This window comes from Scyliorhinus torazame, chromosome 9 (assembly GCF_047496885.1).
Source record: "Scyliorhinus torazame isolate Kashiwa2021f chromosome 9, sScyTor2.1, whole genome shotgun sequence".
NCBI classification, from domain to species: domain Eukaryota; kingdom Metazoa; phylum Chordata; class Chondrichthyes; order Carcharhiniformes; family Scyliorhinidae; genus Scyliorhinus; species Scyliorhinus torazame.
Window position 1 is genome coordinate 204,080,754 of NC_092715.1, and position 18,605 is coordinate 204,099,358.

The 18,605-nt window shown below is 44.3% G+C and overlaps 1 protein-coding gene across 2 annotated transcripts in view; it reads left to right on the forward strand.

Annotated features, from left to right (window-relative positions):
• The window catches only part of kcmf1 (potassium channel modulatory factor 1), a 161,876-nt gene extending 145,284 nt beyond the window's left edge, over positions 1-16,592 (forward strand). For both annotated transcript variants that reach the window (XM_072517012.1, XM_072517013.1), the window contains 3 exons: positions 560-734; positions 10,095-10,377; positions 15,970-16,592. In XM_072517012.1, coding sequence (XP_072373113.1) covers positions 560-734; positions 10,095-10,377; positions 15,970-16,231 — 720 coding nt within the window. In that variant the 3' untranslated portion in view covers positions 16,232-16,592. The remainder of the gene's footprint in view (positions 1-559; positions 735-10,094; positions 10,378-15,969) is intronic.
• Positions 16,593-18,605: the final 2,013 nt, after the last annotated feature.

Sequence of the window (18,605 nt, forward strand, 5' to 3'; positions counted from 1 at the left end):
GGGAGTTTATAGCAAGGACCAAAGACAATGGATGGAATTTTACAGCACCCCCTGCTGGTGGGATCTTCTGGTCCCGCCGAAGTCAATGGACTTGAGCCACTCGCATGCTGGCGACAGGGCCATAAAATTCCAACCAATGTTTTTGGCCTTTTTGATATTTAATTGAAGGAATTTTCTGCTCATCCACTACTGGATGTTGGCAAGCAGTCTAATAAGTTAGCAACAGTGGCAAAGTCAAAAAGGTGTGGTGGTGAGGTACACCTGGGTGTTGTCAGCGTAGGTGTGAAAACTAAAGCTTTGTTTTTCAGATGATGTTGCCAAAGAACTGCATTTAGGTGAGAAATAGAGGGACATTAAGGATAAATCCTTGAGGAACAGCAGAGGCAGTGATGTGTGAGCAGGAAGTGGAGCCATTGTTGTCCTTTACCTTGTCCCTATTGTAGCTGTATGCAAACAGATAATAAGTGTAATGAACAAAAAATCTCGAGAATTTTAATATATTTTAAATTGGAAATTTTGCTTGCCATTCTTTGCTTATATTTCTTTAATGATTATTTATGATGAATCCAGTGGTGTTCGACACGTACGTAGGATGTTTCATCCTGGCCGAGGCCTTGGAGGACCGCGTGCTCGAAGATCAAACATGCACTTTACTAGCAGTTCCACTGGTGGACTTTCATCCTCGCAAAGTTCATATTCTCCAAGCAATAGGGAAGCTATGGATCCAATAGCTGGTGAGTTGAAACTTCCAATTATAGCATATTTATAAAAACAATATGTTGGGCTAAAAATGTAATTGAGTAATGCTACCTCAATAGGATTTTAATGAGCTGCTTGAATGTAAAGTACCAATGCAAGCATATAATTCTTCATGGTAATCAATTCAGTTTAAAGTAGTCCTCAATCAAGAAAATGCTCAGGATTAATTGTATTTGAAATGTGTAAGGATTATAGAAACCACAGAAATAATTAACATGCAAGTTATATACTGTGGTGGTCCTTTAAATGCTAGTAATTCATTAGCTTTCAATGGAAACCATTTTCAATCTATTTTTGATTGTTCCTCTTAATTTTTTTTATTTACTGTTTATGTTCCTTTTATGTATCCAAAAGGAAACAAGCAACTAGTTAGATGAAGTGATGTGATAAAAATCTGATGCAATAACCTGCTCACAATTTTAATATAAATTGAATAATATGGTGAGATGTTATGAATTTATATGTAATTAACATTTTGCACTTGTGTGTTCTTCTTTCTGCGCCATTTGACTTCCTGTTGTAATGCTTTGTTTCATCATGTCAAGTTTATCTAATTATAAAATGTTGTATCCACTTTTATTCTAATTTATGTGTACTTATATTATGCTGGTTGTATAGTAACTGGTGAATGCGAATCCTTGATCCTTGGTCAATGGGAACAGTTTCTCCCTATCTACACTTTCTAAACACTCCTGATTTAAATACCTCTATCAGATCTCCTCTTGACCTTCTCTATTCTAAGGGGAATAAATAGCTTCTCCAATCAATCAACATAACTGAAGTCCTTCAGTCCAGAACAATTTCAGTAAATCCCTTCTGCACCCTCTCTAAGTCCTTCAAATCCTTCCTAAAGTGCAGTGCCCAGAATTGGATACAATATTCCAGTTGTGGCTAAACCAGTATTTTATAAAGATTCATCATAACATCCTTGCTTTTAGATTTTCTGCTTCACTTTATAAAGACCAGGATTCCAAATGCTTTTTAATGAGACAGCCTCATTTAACGTGAGGCTGTCTGTTCCTGTAGCCCTTTTAGAATTAGTTATATTGCCTCTGCTTTTTTCCAACCAAAATATATCACTTCTCACTTCCCTGTATTGAATTCCATCTGTCGCAAGTTCTCCCATCAGACCTTTTGAGTCTATCACCATCCTTCTCAATTTTCATTACACTTGCCAGTTTTGTGTCATCTGTATATTTTGAAATAGTGCCATATATATCCAAGTCATAAATATATATCACAAAAAGGAGAGGTCTTTGCTACTGACCACTGCATGTATTTTTTCCAATCTGATATTTGAAAAACCATTCACCACTACTCGCTTTTTTTCCTGTCCTTTAACAAATTTCATATTAATGTTGCCACTGCCCCTTTTATTCCATGGGCTTCAACTTTACTAACAAGTCAATAGTGAGGCACTTTATCAAACTCCTTTTGAAAGCCCATATACACTACATCAATTGCATTACCCTCATCAACCCTGCATGTTGCCTCATCATAAAAAACTCAAATCAAGTTAGTTAAACACTACCTTGAACAAACCCATGACCAGAATTTTACAGTTGAGTTCGTGTGCACCCAAACAGAAAGCGTTTGAAATCGTGCCAGAAGGTGTTCGGTCGTGTCCTGACATCACAAACTGGTGAAATATTTCGCTCAGCGGGAACATGCAGCAGCCGAAGCATGCCTGCCAACAATTAAGCAGGCAATTAAGTCCATTAAGGAGATAATTAAAAGCAATTTTATATGTCCCATCCAATTATACAGCTGGCAGACAGGCCATCCAGCCAGCGACCTTCCATGTTTTCATTACAACCTCGAGCCAAGGCGAGATGAAATGTCCTGGGTGAAAGAAAATAAAAAAGATGTCTGGGGACTGAGGTTTCCTGAATGTACTGTCAGGTGCTTGCATGTCCAGCTTAGACAAAGTTTTCTGCATTTTCTGCAAGAAAATATTGAGGCTGTCTGGATGTGAAAAACCATTCTTCAGTACCAATTATAAAATCTACCTACCATGTTTCTGATCCTCCTCCACTGGTTGTCGTACCACTCATCAATCTCCATCTCAAAAGCTCATGCGAGTGGAATAGGTCAATAATAGTAACACCATCTGAGCCCAGGGCATTAATGGTTTTCGCCAACCTATCTGAAGAAAATAGGGCAGCACGGTAGCATTGTGGATAGCACAATTGCTTCACAGCTCCAGGGTCCCAGGTTCGATTCCCGGCTTGGGTCACTGTCTGTGCGGAGTCTGCACGTCCTCCCCGTGCGTGCGTGGGTTTCCTCCGGGTGCTCCGGTTTCCTCCCACAGTCCAAAGATGTGCAGGTTAGGTGGATTGGCCGTGATAAATTGCCTTTAGTGTCCAAAATTGCCCTTAGTGTTGGGTGGGGTTACTGGGTTATGGGGATAGGGTGGAGGTGTGGGCTTCGGTAGGGTGCTCTTTCCAAGAGCCGGCGCAGACTTGATGGGCCGAATGGCCTCCTTCTGCACTGTAAATTCTATGAAAATACTGGCGTGCCAGTTGGCTTTAAAATTGAAATAAATGACATTTTCATAGCTCCTGTTAGTGGAAAAACTCCTGAGTTACTGCAGAGTAGCTGCACTTGCTGTTATTGGATGTTATTGAGGCTTTGATACTGAAATTGATGTCAAAATAATGGTGAGGCTAATGATGCTACCATTATTTACGCACAAATAGCGCAAGGAGCAGATTAGTTATACTTGGTGATCCAAAAGTTGCTGTCCAAGTGTGCTGCTATGCTTGGCAAAACAGTGGGCGCGATTCTCTGGCCTCTTGTGCTCTCACTCGAGCGAAACAAGGCTGAAAACGAGAATCTGGGCTGGAGCCAAACAGTCTGCGCAGCAAAAGGCCCGCTCCCGCAGGCAAAATTGGAATCCCACCGTAGCATGACGAGAGACCAATTATCACCCCTTAAGCTCTATTACCATACAATTAACGGGAGCCACCCCTTATCCAACGGCATCCTGTGATTCATCGGCCACCCAAACAAGTGGTCACGTTGGCGCCGATTAGTATTCCTTTTGAAAAACGTGAACCTGGCAGAAGGGTTCTGTGGGGAGCCGAGGAGGTGAGTAGCCATTTTGCTCACAGGCAAAGATCCTGGGGGCGTTGTGCTTGCTGCCCCAGTGCTCAGCGGGGCGGGAAAACCGCGCGTGGCACCACCATGCCAACCCATGGATTATGTGTATCCGTTCCAGGGGCAACTCTTGTCCCTGCTGTGACCACCCATAACCCCCACCGACTGCCGAGGCCTCTAGCCGTGCAACTGAAGGCTATTGCTAATAGGGAATTGGCAATCGTGGTTAAGTGAACACATCACACATCCCAAATGGATTCCTACGGGTAGGTAGACCATGTAACATGTGGGAGTCATTGCCCAGCATCCCAAACAAACCGTAATGCCTGGGCACTGTACCTGAACTCTGCACGGAGCAACACCAACACGACACGCACAGCAGCCAACACCCGAACACCCATGGTCTGTATCACATCACTCCAGGGTGATGGTGCACTGTCGAGGACAGGGGCTGATGATAGCCCACAGAGAGCTGGGTGCTGGTGCTCCTCAATCTATGCCAGAGTCTGACCCCTGCCTGTCTGCTGAGTGCTCACTCACACCCATCGCGGTGTGCTCATGGGGCAGGGGGGATGCCTGGAGAGATGGGTCAGGGGATTATGAGGTCAGCCCGACTGCGGCCCCAGTGCACTTGCCGATGGCACATGAACGGCCGTGCCGCTCTGTTCCGTGTGCTGACTGTGAGACGCGGCCTCATCAGAGGGGTAGAACTTGGGGGAGCTGGTGGCCACCGTCACCACGCTATGGGGTGGGTCCGGGATGGCACTCAGCCCTCCTCCTCCTGGTCAGTGCCCATTGGGCCCTGGGGTTCACGCTGGGGCGGAGGGGCATCTGTTTTGAGGCCCGGCTGCTCCTGCATCATCTGGCTCTACCAACCCTGGCAGCTTTCCGATGCCTGCACCATCTTGTCGATGTCCTGGCGATGCTCCTCAGTGATTGGGCCATGCTCTGCAGTACCTCGGCAATGCTCATCTGCAACTAAGACAAGCTCCACAGTGCCTCAGTCATTCCCATCTGAGAGCGGGACGTGTCCCACGGCATCTCATCAAGGTCAGCCTGGTACTGCGTCACATCCCCCAATGAGGCGGACATTCTGCCGAGACCCTCAGCCATGGCCATCACCGACTGCGCAATGCCTTGAACAACTTCACTAATGGTGCTGACGTCGTGCACCAGACTCTCCACTGCAGTCGCCACTTTAGCAGTGTTGGCCACGGTGCCATGCATTGCCGGCAACACCTCCAGCGCCGTAACCTCTGGGACTCCTCCAATCGTCTGTGGACTGCTGGAGTGTGACTGACATTTCCCTCTGAATATCCTGGCCGCTCTTTAACGTCTCCATCAGCTCTGGGTAACCCTGTACCAGAGGCTCAGCAACAGGTTGGGACCCAGCTGGGTCCTGGGATCCAGCAGACCTCCGACTGCAGTCTCTCCTGGGGATTCCTGCCTCCAGCTGATGTGCATCTTCAGCTTTGTGGTGCTCACCAGATTGTGCCCCAGAAGCCTGACCACTAACGTTTCCCACCGAGGTGCGCATATCGGCACTGGTGGAGGGTGGGGATGACAGATGTGACGCCTCGATCGTGTCTTCCTCAGAGCTCCCCTCTGAGGTGGTCTCCTGAGAGGCTGAAGAGGGGGCCACCCGGATGGAAGGAGGTGAGGATTTTTATGTCTGGCATGCCTCCGCCGGTCTTGGCCTTCTCTTGACAATTGTGTGAGAACATTTCCTGAGGAGACACAGAGAAGACATCATTAGCCACATGTGTGGTTCATAGTGGTGAAGGGAGGGTTGAGGGCCATATGGGGGTTATAAGGTGGATGCTCGCGTGGGGGGGAGTTGGGGCGTCGTTTATGTCCACTCACCTGCGCTGCCCGGCATAGGTCATTTACCCTTTTCCGGCATGGAGGCCAGTGCTCCCAGAGCTTACAGCCCCCGCCACCTCGTCCCAGGCAGCACTGGCTGCCCTGGCGCTGACCCTCTGGGGTACAGGACATCTCTCCTGGCCTCCACTGCATCTATGAACCTCCCCAGGTCTGCATCCCCAAATCTTGGGCCCGGTCTCCTCGGTGAGATTGGTGGGAGCTGACTGGGGTTGGCTGAGCAAGTGCTGCTAGACCTTGTTCGCGGGAGGCTGGCGAGCATGGTGCCAATGAATCGGCTGGCAAACCTTCATTTGTGGCAAGAAGCCTGTGGGACCTTGTTAAGTGGACCAATTAATGTTGAATTGTGTTGCTGGTCCGAGCGCCGGGAAGCTCGCGGCAGTTCCCGCTCGCCACCACACTTAGAAATGTTTCCAGAGAATCGAGCCCAGTATCTTGCTTTGTGTCTCACCACTGAATGGTGTGAAGTTGCTGTATTTGTATGGTTTGTATGAAATAAATTTGTCATCGAAATTCAGTTGTGTAATTTCAAGTATATGTACCCTTTTAACAATGTGGTAAGTGTTAATTACTGCCAACCAACGCCCTTGGCACTGAAAATGAACTATATCTTTGTTCCTTCGCTACTGCTGAGTCAAAATTCCAGAACCCCCTCCTTAATAACACTGTACCTACATGGACTGCAGCGATTACAGAAGACAGCAAAATTTTGTTTCCCGATTTTCAGTGCCCATTGCCCATGACGTTTGGACAGGAGCCTCATTTCAACAAATCTTAACATTTGCATTTTATTATAGTTCTTTCCCGCAATATCTTCCCCGCCCTCACTGACTATTGTAGGCGAGGTTCACAACAGGTTTTACAAAACGTGAAACAGTGAGGGGAACCCACTAGGGTTCTCCATGGGGGGGGGGGGGGGGGGGGGAAGAGGACATGCCTGGGAAGTACCCTTGCACTCCCCCAACCTTTGTGGCGAGCCTTTAAGGATGGTGCCCCAATCTCTGTAGGAAGTGGGTTTTTTGCGCGATGCACTAAAATCTGTTGAGAAAACGTGGCTGTGCAGCTGGAGATCTGTGTGCAGGCTTTTTGGCTTCAGCCAGTACTCTGTATACTGAAGTGAAAATTGCACCCATTATCGCGGTCTGTCAGCTCAATCTGACTTGCTTTCTGCCACAGCAGTGAATACTGTTACAAACTAATATGGATAATTCTGCAAACTACCACTGTAATTGGGCTTTGCGTATCTAGATCCAGGACAAGTTATTGACGATGGCATTATACTATTTTGTTTGGTTGAAAATCTCAAGTTTCCCATTGAACGTGTAAAAAAGGCTAATGGTATTTTATTTTTAATCAACTTTGTAAGGATACACGGTAGAACAGTGGTTAGCACTATTGCTTCACAGCACCAGGGTCCAAGGTTCAATTCCTGGCTTGGGTCACTGTCTGTGTGGAGTCTGCACCTTCTCCCCGTGTCTGCGTGGGTTTCTTCCGGGTGCTCCGGTTTCCTTCCACAAGTCCCGAAAGACGTGGTGTTAGGTACTTTGGACATTCTGAATTCTCCCTCCTTGTACCCAAACAGGCCCCAGAATGTGGTGACTAGGGGCTTTTCACAGTCACTTCATTGCAGTGTTAATGTAAGCCTACTTGTGACAATAAAGATTATTATTATTATAAATGCACAAAAACTACGTGTTGCAAGTAATTCTAATTACTTTGATCAAAAGATCATCTAGGCAGACATCATGTTTGCCCAGCCCTCCTTATCCTTTTTCCGAATAAGGCCCAATTCACCTTTGAGCTAAGCAGGGTAGCTAGAAAGGAAAAGTCTCCTCCTTCCCATTTATTGTTCATGCTCATAACTGGTGTTATTGGGATCACCATTAGGAATCACAATTGTCTCTGGTACCTGTCATCATCGTGATTCTGTCATGTGTCATACTTATGAACTCAATCCTAGACCTGGTAAAACAAAAAAAATCACTTAAATGGAACCGTGAACTTCACGTGTTTGCTGAACGCATTCCCAATGGTGCATAAAATGATAGCATGATTTGCACACTTCTTGAAAGACTGATATCCTCATTGGGTAATTATGGCAGAGAAAGGGGTCATTTGGCTCATCAAGTCCATGCCAGCTCTGTAGAGCAATTCAGTCAGTCCCATTGTCAGGCTCTATCCCCGTAGCCCTGTAAGTTTATTGTCCTCAAGTGCCTATCCAATTTCCTTTCGAAATCATTAATAATCTCTTCTCCTCCTGTCAAAGGCAGCAAGTTCCAGATCATTATCATTCACTGTATTAAGTTCTTCCTCAAATCCCCCTGTATCTTTAACCTAAAACTTTAGATCTGTGTCCCCAAGTCTTTGTGCCTTCAGCCAGGAGACCAACCCCAGTTTCTCCAACCTATCTTTGTAACTAAATTCCCTCATCCCTGAACCATTTTGATAAATCGCCTCTGCACCTTCACCTGGACCTTCATTCACATCCTTGCTAAAGGTGTGGTGACTGGAACTGGACAAAATGCTGTAGTTGTGTCCTCACCGGAGCTTTATACAAGTTCAGTCAAACTTCCCTGCTTTTGTACTCAAGCCTCTATTTATGCAACATAAGATCTCATATACTTTCCCCTTAGGTACATTGTTGTCTACCATGCTGCAATCTGAAAAAACAACATTTACTGTGACTCACTTTTCTGCCTTTAAGCCAATTGCATATCAAAGCTGCCACTGGCACTCCTGTTCCATGAGCCTCAATTTTGTTAACCAGTCTTTTACGTGGTACTTGGTCAAACACTTCTTAAAAACATAGAGGTAACACTGCATTTCTTCATCAAAAACATGAATTGGATCAGTCAAACATGATGTGTCCTTTTACAATCTGTGCTGTTTCTCCATAATTAACTCAAACCCATGATTATTGTTACTAAAACATTGTCCACCACTGATGTTAAACCGATCAGTCTGTAATTACCAGGAATGTCCTTCCAGCTTTTCTTAAACAAGGCTTTTGGATTTGTCACCTTCCATTCTTCTGGCACCTCCCTGCATCTTGGGAAGATTGAAACAATATGACAAGCCCAACTGCTATGCCCGCCCTCTCGTTTTCCTTTGCAAGCCACTCATGAGCACTCTATTCCCAATTGACCTAGAGGACTGTACATAAAAATTGAACTGATTAAAGGAACTTAGCAAATTTGTGCCGAAATATTTAATTTCCATTCGATATGTTTCAATTATAAAGCTGATCCAGAAACCCATTGCTTTGAGAATCGGATTAAGTTTTCAAGAACAATTTAATGCGCTCAAGTAATTCAACTAGAAAAAGAAAGTCTGTAATGCTGCTGTTTTCTTCAGAATTACTGGAAATAATCAGTATGCTTTTGTATTCATGTACAGGTGATTATTTATTTTGGAAACAAGTTATCAAATAACTACTTATTATTACAAGTAAGAAACTGCAAAAGCTGGAATAAATATTTTTTTAAAAGAAATAGGAGCAGGTATAGACCATTCAGCCCATTGACTCTGCTCTGCCATTCAATAAGATCATGGCTTCAAAGACGGCACAGTAGTTAGCACTGCTGCCTCACTGCGCCAGGGACCTGGGTTCAATTCTGACTTTGGGTTACTGTCAGTGTGGAGTTTGTATATTCTCCCCGTATCTGCGTGGAATTCCTCCGGGTGCTCCGGTTCCTCCCACAGTCCAAAGATGTGCAGGTTAGGTGGATTTGCCATGATAAATTGTCCCTTAGTGTCCAAAAGTTTAGATGCGGTTACTGGGTTATGGGGATAGGATGGGGTGTGGGCCTAAGTGCTGAGTCGATGGGCCAAATCATAGAATTTACAGTGCAGAAGTAGGTCATTCAGCCCATCGAGTCTGCATCAGCCCTTGGAAAGAGCACCCTACTTAAGCCCACGCCTCCACCCTATCCCCGTAACCCAGTAACCTCACCTAACCTTTTTGGCCAATCCACCTAACATGCACATCTTTGGACAGTGGGAGGAAACCAGAGCACCCGGAGGAAACAAACGCAGACATGGGGAGAAAGTGCAAACTCCACACAGACAGTCACCTAAGGCCAGAAATGAACTCGGGACCCTGGAGCTGTGAGGCAGCAATGCTAACCACTGTGCCGCCCGTGCACTGTAGGGATTCTGTGAAAAACAGTACGTGCTGGAAATATATAGGTCCAACTTACTTTGTCCTGAGGAAAGGTACACACCTGAAATACTAACCTGCCTTCTCTGTCTGCAGATATTGATGGACTTGAGATATATTTTCACCATTTCTTGCCTATTATTTTTGATAATTTATTATGCTACTCTTAAAGAACTGTTCTTTTCATTTGTTGCAGAGCTGTTATCACAGTTATCAGGTGTGAGACGTTCTGCTGGAGGACAGCTAAATTCCTCTGGCCCTTCTGCCTCCCAATTACAGCAGTTGCAAATGCAGCTGCAGCTAGAGAGACAACAGGCACAGGCAGCACGACAACAGCTGGAGTCTGCACGCAATGCAACAAGACGCACCAACACAGGCAGCCTCAGCACCACGGTCACACAGACTACAGTGGCTAACAACACAATCACCACAGAAAACAGTCACCAGACCTCCCAGAATTCCCAGTTCTTGCTCACAAGGTAAGACAACCTGAAAATGCAGCTGAGATCTAAAGAAGTCGCACAAAAACAATTGACAAAATTAACTTGCAATTTAAAAAAAAAAAAACATTTAAAACTAATTTGTGGGTTGGTGGGGGATATTGTGGTATTGTCACTAGACAAGTAATCCAGAGACCCAGAGCGTGATTCAGCCGCCTCGTCGCGCCCGACTTGATGTCGGGACGAGGCCGTTGAATCTCATGAGAAGCTTGCATGGAGATTCACGACGCTCGAAACATCTCGCAAGATTCAATGCAATCTCGTGGCGCGTCACAATCTGGATCTCTCTCTCACTGGGCAAAATCCAACCATCATATTTAAATGAGCCATAAATGGGCTTCAGCCAAGTGCAATTTGGTACTGGTTCACAAAATCATGAACCAGTCGTGATGGCAGCTCTGGATGTCTCGCTGGGGAGTTGAGGTCCTCAGGTTGTCAGACACTGGGTAGGGTGGCACCCTGGCACTTCCCCTACCACTTGCGCATTGTGGCACTGCCAGTCTGGAACCTTGGCATTGCCAGTGGCATTGGCGGGGGCACTGCCAGTACCCAGGTGCCAGATTGCCCATGGCAGGGATCCGGCCATGACCGTAAGGGTGGGGTCCTCAAGGACCCCAGAAGATGTGAGTTGAGTGAAGAGGGGGTGTCCTGAGGCTGCAGTGCAAAGGGTTAAAAGATTGGGGCTGCCTTTACAAATTAAAGAGTGGCCTTGACAGGAGGTTCCTCACCGAGGAATAGCAGGGTCGTTGAATAGCAGGATCTTTCCCGGTGCTAATAAACACCCCGCTAAACGCAATGTTCAACAGACATTAACTTGAGTCCACTGAATCCCCCAGGATATTGCTCTGGAGACCCGAGTTCGAATCCCATCATGGCAGATGGTGGAATTAAAAGTCTAATGACCATGAAACCATTGTTCATTGCTGTAAAAACCCATCTGCTTCCTTTAGGGAAGGAAATCTGCCATCCTTACCACCTGGTCCAGCCTACATGTGACGCCAGATCCACAGCAATGGCAGTACCAGTGAAGGATCTTGTGATCCAACACTATTAGGGGTCACCACAAGGTTCTGGGAACTCTGAAGAGATATGCTCTAGGATTAATGGAGCATGTTTTAGGATTTGGCCGCATTGCGGACCAAGGAACTCATAACATTGGAGTTGGTTCTCAGAACTTTTCCACACAAATGGTAGTGGAATTCAAGAATTGTACTTCCCGAAAAGGATATAGATAACATGTACTTGAATTGTTCAAGGCCTCTGTAGATAGATTTCAGTTGGTCTAAAGGGATATGGATCAAAGGTGGGTAAATGGAGCTGGGCTACAGGTTAACCATGATGTGATTGAATGGTGGAGTAGGGACAAGGTGTTGAATGAAAATGGTTTAGTCCTGCTCCTCTGTTCCTCAGACAGTTATGGTTTTGTAAAAGGCAGACTAGAGTTGCGTAACTTAGCAATTGTAACTTTTTTAACTTTAATGTTTTTTCTTATTAGTTCTGGTAAATTGAACATTTACTATATGAGGCACCCAGTATCATCGTCAAGCGCAAGCACGTCAGGTATACCGGGCGGGATTCTCTGATCTTGAGGCTAGTATTGACGCCGTCGGAAACGCAGTTGCGTCAACACGGCCCCTGGATCAGCAATTCTGGCCCAAGGCGCTGGAGCGGTTCATGCTGCTCCACCTGCTGATCTGGCCGTGGAATGGGCACCGGGGGATGTGCGCATGCACAGTGGGTCCGGCGTGAACCTGCGCATGCGCCGTTCCACCAGCGTGATATCCGCGTATGAGCGGTGTTTCCCTTGTCCACGCCAGCCCCGACCCAACATGGCACAGGAGCACAGGCGCCAGCGCGGAAGAAAGGAGGCCGGGAGATAGAGAGGCCAGCCTGTCGATCGGTGGGTCCTGATCGCGGCCAGGCCACATCGGAGCCGCCCCCGGACCCTTTAACGCCAAGGTCCCGCCAGCTCAGAGCATGTTAGAACAGCGCCGGTGGGACTCGTTTTTTTTCTAACGGCCCATCCGGGCCGGAGTATCGCCGGGGGCTCTGCGGACAATCGTGTCCCGGCATCGGGGTGGCGTGGCGCGATTCGCGCGGCCCCCCGGCGATTCTCCGACCCGACGTGGGGTTGGAGAATCCCGCCCATCATGCCTACATGCAGAGAAAAGCCCCTACTGCTGAAGCCCTCCAATAAAGGCCATCTGTGTTGCTTTATTCCACTTCACTAATCATCCATTGGTCTTTCTGATTGCTGAATTAAGGGACATTTTGTAGACTTATAGTGGCTGAGGCATCATAACTAATTTCACATATTGCAGCAACTTTTTATATTGATTTAACCCTATGGTGATTTTGTCCCTCAGCCTTTAGTTTTTATTTCAATAGAGCATCAGCATAGGTTTCATACAAGTATAAATAGGACTTTAATGTAATAATAATCTTTATTAGTGTCACAAGTAGGCTTACATTAACACTGCAATGAAGTTACTGTGAAAATCCCCAGTCGCCACACTATGGTGCCTGTTTAAGTACACAGGGAGAATTCAGAAAGCAACATGAAGAAAAACCTTATGCAGCAAGTCGCTAAGATCTGAAATGCACTGTCTGATAGTGTGGTGGAAGTAGATTCAATCGAGGCATTCAAAAAAGAATTGGACTGTTATCTGGAAAGGAAGAATGTACTGGGTTTCGGGGAGAAGGCAGGGTAATGACGCTAGTTCACTTGCTCATTTGGAGAGCTGGTGCAGACATAAATGGCCAAATGCAGCCTCCTGCGCTGTTTTTTTTTAAGGGGCTGTCAAAGTATTCTTTAAAAGCTGTTCCATTGCTGAATATTCACTGTTTAAGGATTTCTGGCGCAATCTTGTGAAATATAATGTTTGTCGGCATCAAATTGAGTTACATTAGGTCTACAGCACAAACAGGCAATACAGCCAACTGGTTTATACTCCACAGAAATATCCTTCCTTCTCTTCTAACCCTATTCACATACCCTTCCATTCCTCTATCCCTTATGTTTAACTAGCTTCCCCTTACATACATCTGTGCTGTGTGTTTAACTATTCCTTGTGGTAGCATGTTCCACATTTATGCTCCCTGGTTTTGACCTCCCTCACAAGTGGAAACATTTTCTCCAGGCCTACCTTATCGAGTTGTTTTATTATGTTAAATGTTATATAAATTTAGAGTACCCAATTATCTTTTTCCAATTAAGGACCAATCCACCTAAACTGCACATATTTGGGTTGTGGTGGAAAATGTACAAACTCCACACAGATAGTGACCCGGGGCCGGGATCGAACCCGGGTACTTCAGCGTCGTAGGCAGCAGTGCGAACCACTGCGCCACCGTGCGGCCCCTCACCTTTCCTTCCTAAGTACATTTCATCCTGCAATATTTAACTTGTGTTAATGTACCATGTTTCAGTTATCACTATCACATCTATCACCTCACTATGCATTAATGCCTCCAGTTCCCCCATTTGGTTTTGAATGTTGTGTGCGTGGCTGTACATGCAATTTAATTTGGTTTTATTGATTGTTACCCTCACTATATTTTAAACAGTAATTTTATGCTTATGTTCTATGACTACTTTTACCCTCCCATTTGTTACCCTTATTCCTTACCTTCATTGACCTTGAGTCTCATCATTTTTCACCAGATTCCTCCCCTTGACTCTTAACTACTGTAAAGTTTTATCTATAGCTCTATTTATCATTTCAGTTTGGGCAGCGGCCCCATTCAAGTAAAGCCTTTCCAGTGGTGCAGCTTCTTCTTGGTACTGGTGCCAAAGTCCTATGAAGTAGAAGCCTACTTTTCCACACTGGATTTTCAGCCATGCATTCACCTTCCTGATCTGCCTCTATATAAATTAGCATGTGGCTTGGGTAGTAACCCGAGATCACCACCTGTGAGCCTCTTTTTAAAAATTTAGATCGTAACTTCTGATATTCCATTAGTAGAACATTCTGCTTTTTCTTCCCAACATGGATCACGCTCTTCCCTCTACCTTTCCACGTTCTTCTCCAGTTACTCCATACTATCCTTTACCTTTGCACCAGGTAGGCAACACAACCTGCTGATCTTTCAGTCATGGTTGCTGAGGATGAGAATGCGCGGTAGCACAGTGGTTAGCACCATTACTTCACAGCGCCAGGGACCTGGGTTCAATTCCCGGTTTGGATCACTGTCTGTGCGGTGTCCGCAAGTTCTCCCCATGTCTGCGTGGGTTTCCTCCGGGTGCTCCGCTTTCCTCCCACAAGTCCCGAAAGACATGCTTGTTAGGTGAATTGGGCATCCGGAATTCTCCCTCCGGGTAACAAGAGGCGCTGGAGTGTGGCGACTAGGCCACAATGACATGGTTAGCATTCTGGCAGTCATTCTTGTCACTTTATATCCATGTACATTTTAGCTCTTGGGGAGGATCAGTGTCTGTGAGACCTCCATTTATCTTGGTTCCCTGCACCCTGTGCTTTTCTCTGAGGTATGACTGTACACTGGAGTAAACTATCTGAAAATGTATCCCCCTCCCCATGTGTGAGGAAGTGTACTTCAGCTCAAGGATTTGTTTAATAGAATACTTCAAAAAATATTTTGCACTTCTATTTTTCCTCCCAAAGTGGATAACTTCACAGAATCCCACATTATATCCTATCTGCCATGAACTTGTTCACTTATTTGACCTTTTGGAGCCTTTTACCCTTTGCAGCCTTTTTGCATCCTCCTCAAACCTACCTTTCCACCTGACCTGATATCATTAGTAAACATGGGCACATTACACACTGTTCCCTCAGCTAAATCCTTGATATAAATTGCAAATAGCTGAGACCCTAGCACTGATCCTTGCAGTACTTCACTACTTTATAGCCTGCCCACCTGAAAATAACCCTATTATTTCTACTCCCATATATGTTTACCACAACTGTGATTATTTTGATATTCACAGTTCGATAATCATTAAATTGCAGTGACAAATCCACCTTTCTTTATTAAAATAAAATGATTAATCTTTAAAAATATTGACTTATTTCAGGCTTTAAACCTGTGGTACCTATAGAGGTATATGAGTAAGATTACACTTTTAAGATCAACATATGCATGGTTAATATTTGGAATAAACTATTTTATGGTTTTATTGAGGTGGCACAGTGGTTAACACTGCTGCCCAACAGCGCCATGAACCTGGGTTCAATTCTATCCTTCGGTCACTGTCTGTGTGGAGTTTGTACATTCTCCCAGTGTCTGCGTGAGTTTCCTCCGGGTGCTCCGGTTTCCTCCCACAGTCCAAAGATGTGCAGGTTAGGTGGATTGGCCACGCTAAATTGCCCCTTAGTGTCCAGGGATGTGCAGGTTGGGTTGTGGGGTTACAAGGATAGGGCAGAGTGGATGGGTGAGTGGGCATGAGTGAAGTGCTCTTTCGAAGGGTCGGTGCAGACTAGATGGGCTGAGTGGCCTCATTCTGCGCTGGAGGCATTCTGTGACTATATGATTCTATGATCTGTACTGTGCGCAAGATGTGTCCTCCACTCTTCAACTGTGAATAATTGTTATTTTCTGTACCGTCTGCAGGTTGAATGAACCGAAGATGTCTGAAGGAGAACGTCAATCCCTGGAAAGTGAGCGGGCAGACCACAGCCTGTTTGTGCAGGAGCTTCTCCTCTCCACCCTGATGCGGGAAGAAAATTCTTCCTCGGATGAGGACGAGCGGGGGGATTTCACAGATTTTGGTGCTATTGGCTGTGTAGATATTATGCCTTTAGATGTTGCTTTAGAAAACCTAAATTTAAAAGAAAGTAATAAAGGAAATGAGCCTCCGCCACATCCTCTTTGATGATGTCCCACTTTGCAGACAATGTCCTCTGTGCTGTAACTGCCAATGAAAGTGGACAACAGCTATCTTTGGGTTTGTTTGGTGATTGTAATTTCAGGTCTGTCACTCTTGTTACATTGTGTACATTCAAGGAAGAAAAAATAAGATAATTGATTCCACTTACTAATTTTTACTTCTAGCAGGTAAATGTAGGTAGCAGTGCCAGAGGCAGTCTCTGCTTCCTGTACCTTGACATGCAAAAGGCTCTCCTAATACTCCACATTCAACTGAAGAGGAAAACAAATTGAAAAAATCTCTAATGAAGCTGCTGTGTGTATTTATGAATATTAATGAATAAAACTGCTTGGATGGTTTACCTTAACTACTGCATGAGGTTTTTTGCGGAGTGCATGAGTTTTAGTAGCCTTGTCATTTCAGAAAACGAAAATCCCAAAGCTTTCCTAAAAGATATTTAAAAGTTACCTGTCTAGAAATGACTAAAGGTCACAAAGAGCTCGTTTTTCAAACACATCTTAGCTCTTGAATAATGCATAATTGAACACCTCATTACTAGGCTGCTTATCATGGTGCTTGTAATGCGAGCTCTGCAATGCCATCCTTTGTTAATTGAGTGTACCATTACTATGGTGACTGTTCAATCGCCCTGTAACATTTCATCGTTTGAGTGCTATATTGTTTTTCTCTTTCAATATTCTTGACACATCAGAAGATGACATGGCCAAGTTGCCAGTGTGTAGTGACTTTAATACATTTAGGGCTTGTTAGTTTGCCCTGAAGGAGGAAAAAAAAACTAACAATTCATTTTGTTTGACTATTTTGTTGTAATGGTTTTAATTTTGTTAAATATTGCTGATCTAGTTGCTTTGTCCAGGTATAGGCATATATGTTCAATCACTTTTTTTAAAAAAGGCCTTGAATCTGTTCTGGTAGGGTTTTAAAAAGCTTTTATTGCAACCCCCCCCGACATACATACGCACAGACACATGTGCATACGCACACACAAATACCCCCACATATTAAGGATTTCATCTTTATATGCTTAAAAATAGTTGTGGAGAGATCATCAGGAGAGCTTGAGGATTTGGTATCACATTGTGTGCAGTATATATTATATCTAAGAATTTGAAGTCTAAATGCTAAAGTTAGCACCTTTTTATTTATTATTTTTTGATTTCCTAAGTGAAAAGTTAGCCTTTTTGATGAAATCATGCCACCTACATGCCTATACTATTAATTCAATATGTAAAAAAAATGAGATGTACAATGAATTTGTGAGTAAACTTTCATAATGGTTATAGGGCAGGGACTGCGGTTTTTTGGAATGTAAAGATAGAATACAAAGAAAATAAAACTGCGCACAGCTTTTCATGACTTTACCAGTAGTCCTACAGTGATCGTGTTTCTTTATGCTTAAAGCTTATGTCTATATAAGTCTGCCTTCACAATGTATTTATCACCAATGGATTTGGTAGTTTTTTTTATCCTCACAGCGATCAAAAGATGCTGCCTTTTCAAAAGAGAATTCCTCTGTACATTCAGCATTTTCAATAGCCTCTAAGACTGATCTTAGCAGCTCGTTGAATTCACATTTTATTTAAAAACAAATAAACCAGGCAGCACGGTGGTGCAGTGGGTTAGCCCTGTTGCCTCACGGCGTCGAGGTCCCAGGTTCGATCCCGGCTCTGGGTCACAGTCCGTGTGGAGTTTGCACGTTCTCCTCGTGTTTGTGTGGGTTTCACCCCCACAACCCAAAGATGTACAGGTTAGGTGGATTGGCCACACTAAATTGACCCTTAATTGTAAAAAATGAATTGGGTATTCAAAATTTATAAAAAAGAAAAACCACACAAAAAACAAATAAACCTTTAGCTTAAATATTTTTAAGCATCTTTTGCGGAATTTCAGATTGCTATTTTATTTATCACAATATAATTGTTATATTTATTGCAGTATGTATTGCTAGTGCACAAGTTTATTCTAAATCTACAATTGCTCTATAAGAAGTCCATGATTTACAAAACCCCATTGTGTCAAAATAATAGGCTACCCAATTGAAGCAACTTATAATGGTAGAATATCTCTAGTCTATAACTAGCAGAGGTGTTGTGAGGACTACAAGAACAAAAATTAGCCTCTACTTATTAGTTTTGATTCTTTTGCTTACAATTAAAATAATTTCAGAAAAAGCATGCTTACTTTATAAACTAAAACTGATTGGCTTAATACTTTTTCTGTGGCTGGAAAAAAAGAAATGTCAAGAGATTAAGTAGCAGAAATGGTGATATAGTTTCACATACAGGGTTACAAACCCGTTCATAGCACATTCTTCCAATGTCATAACACTACAAGGGCCATCAGGAACGAGCTGAGAAGC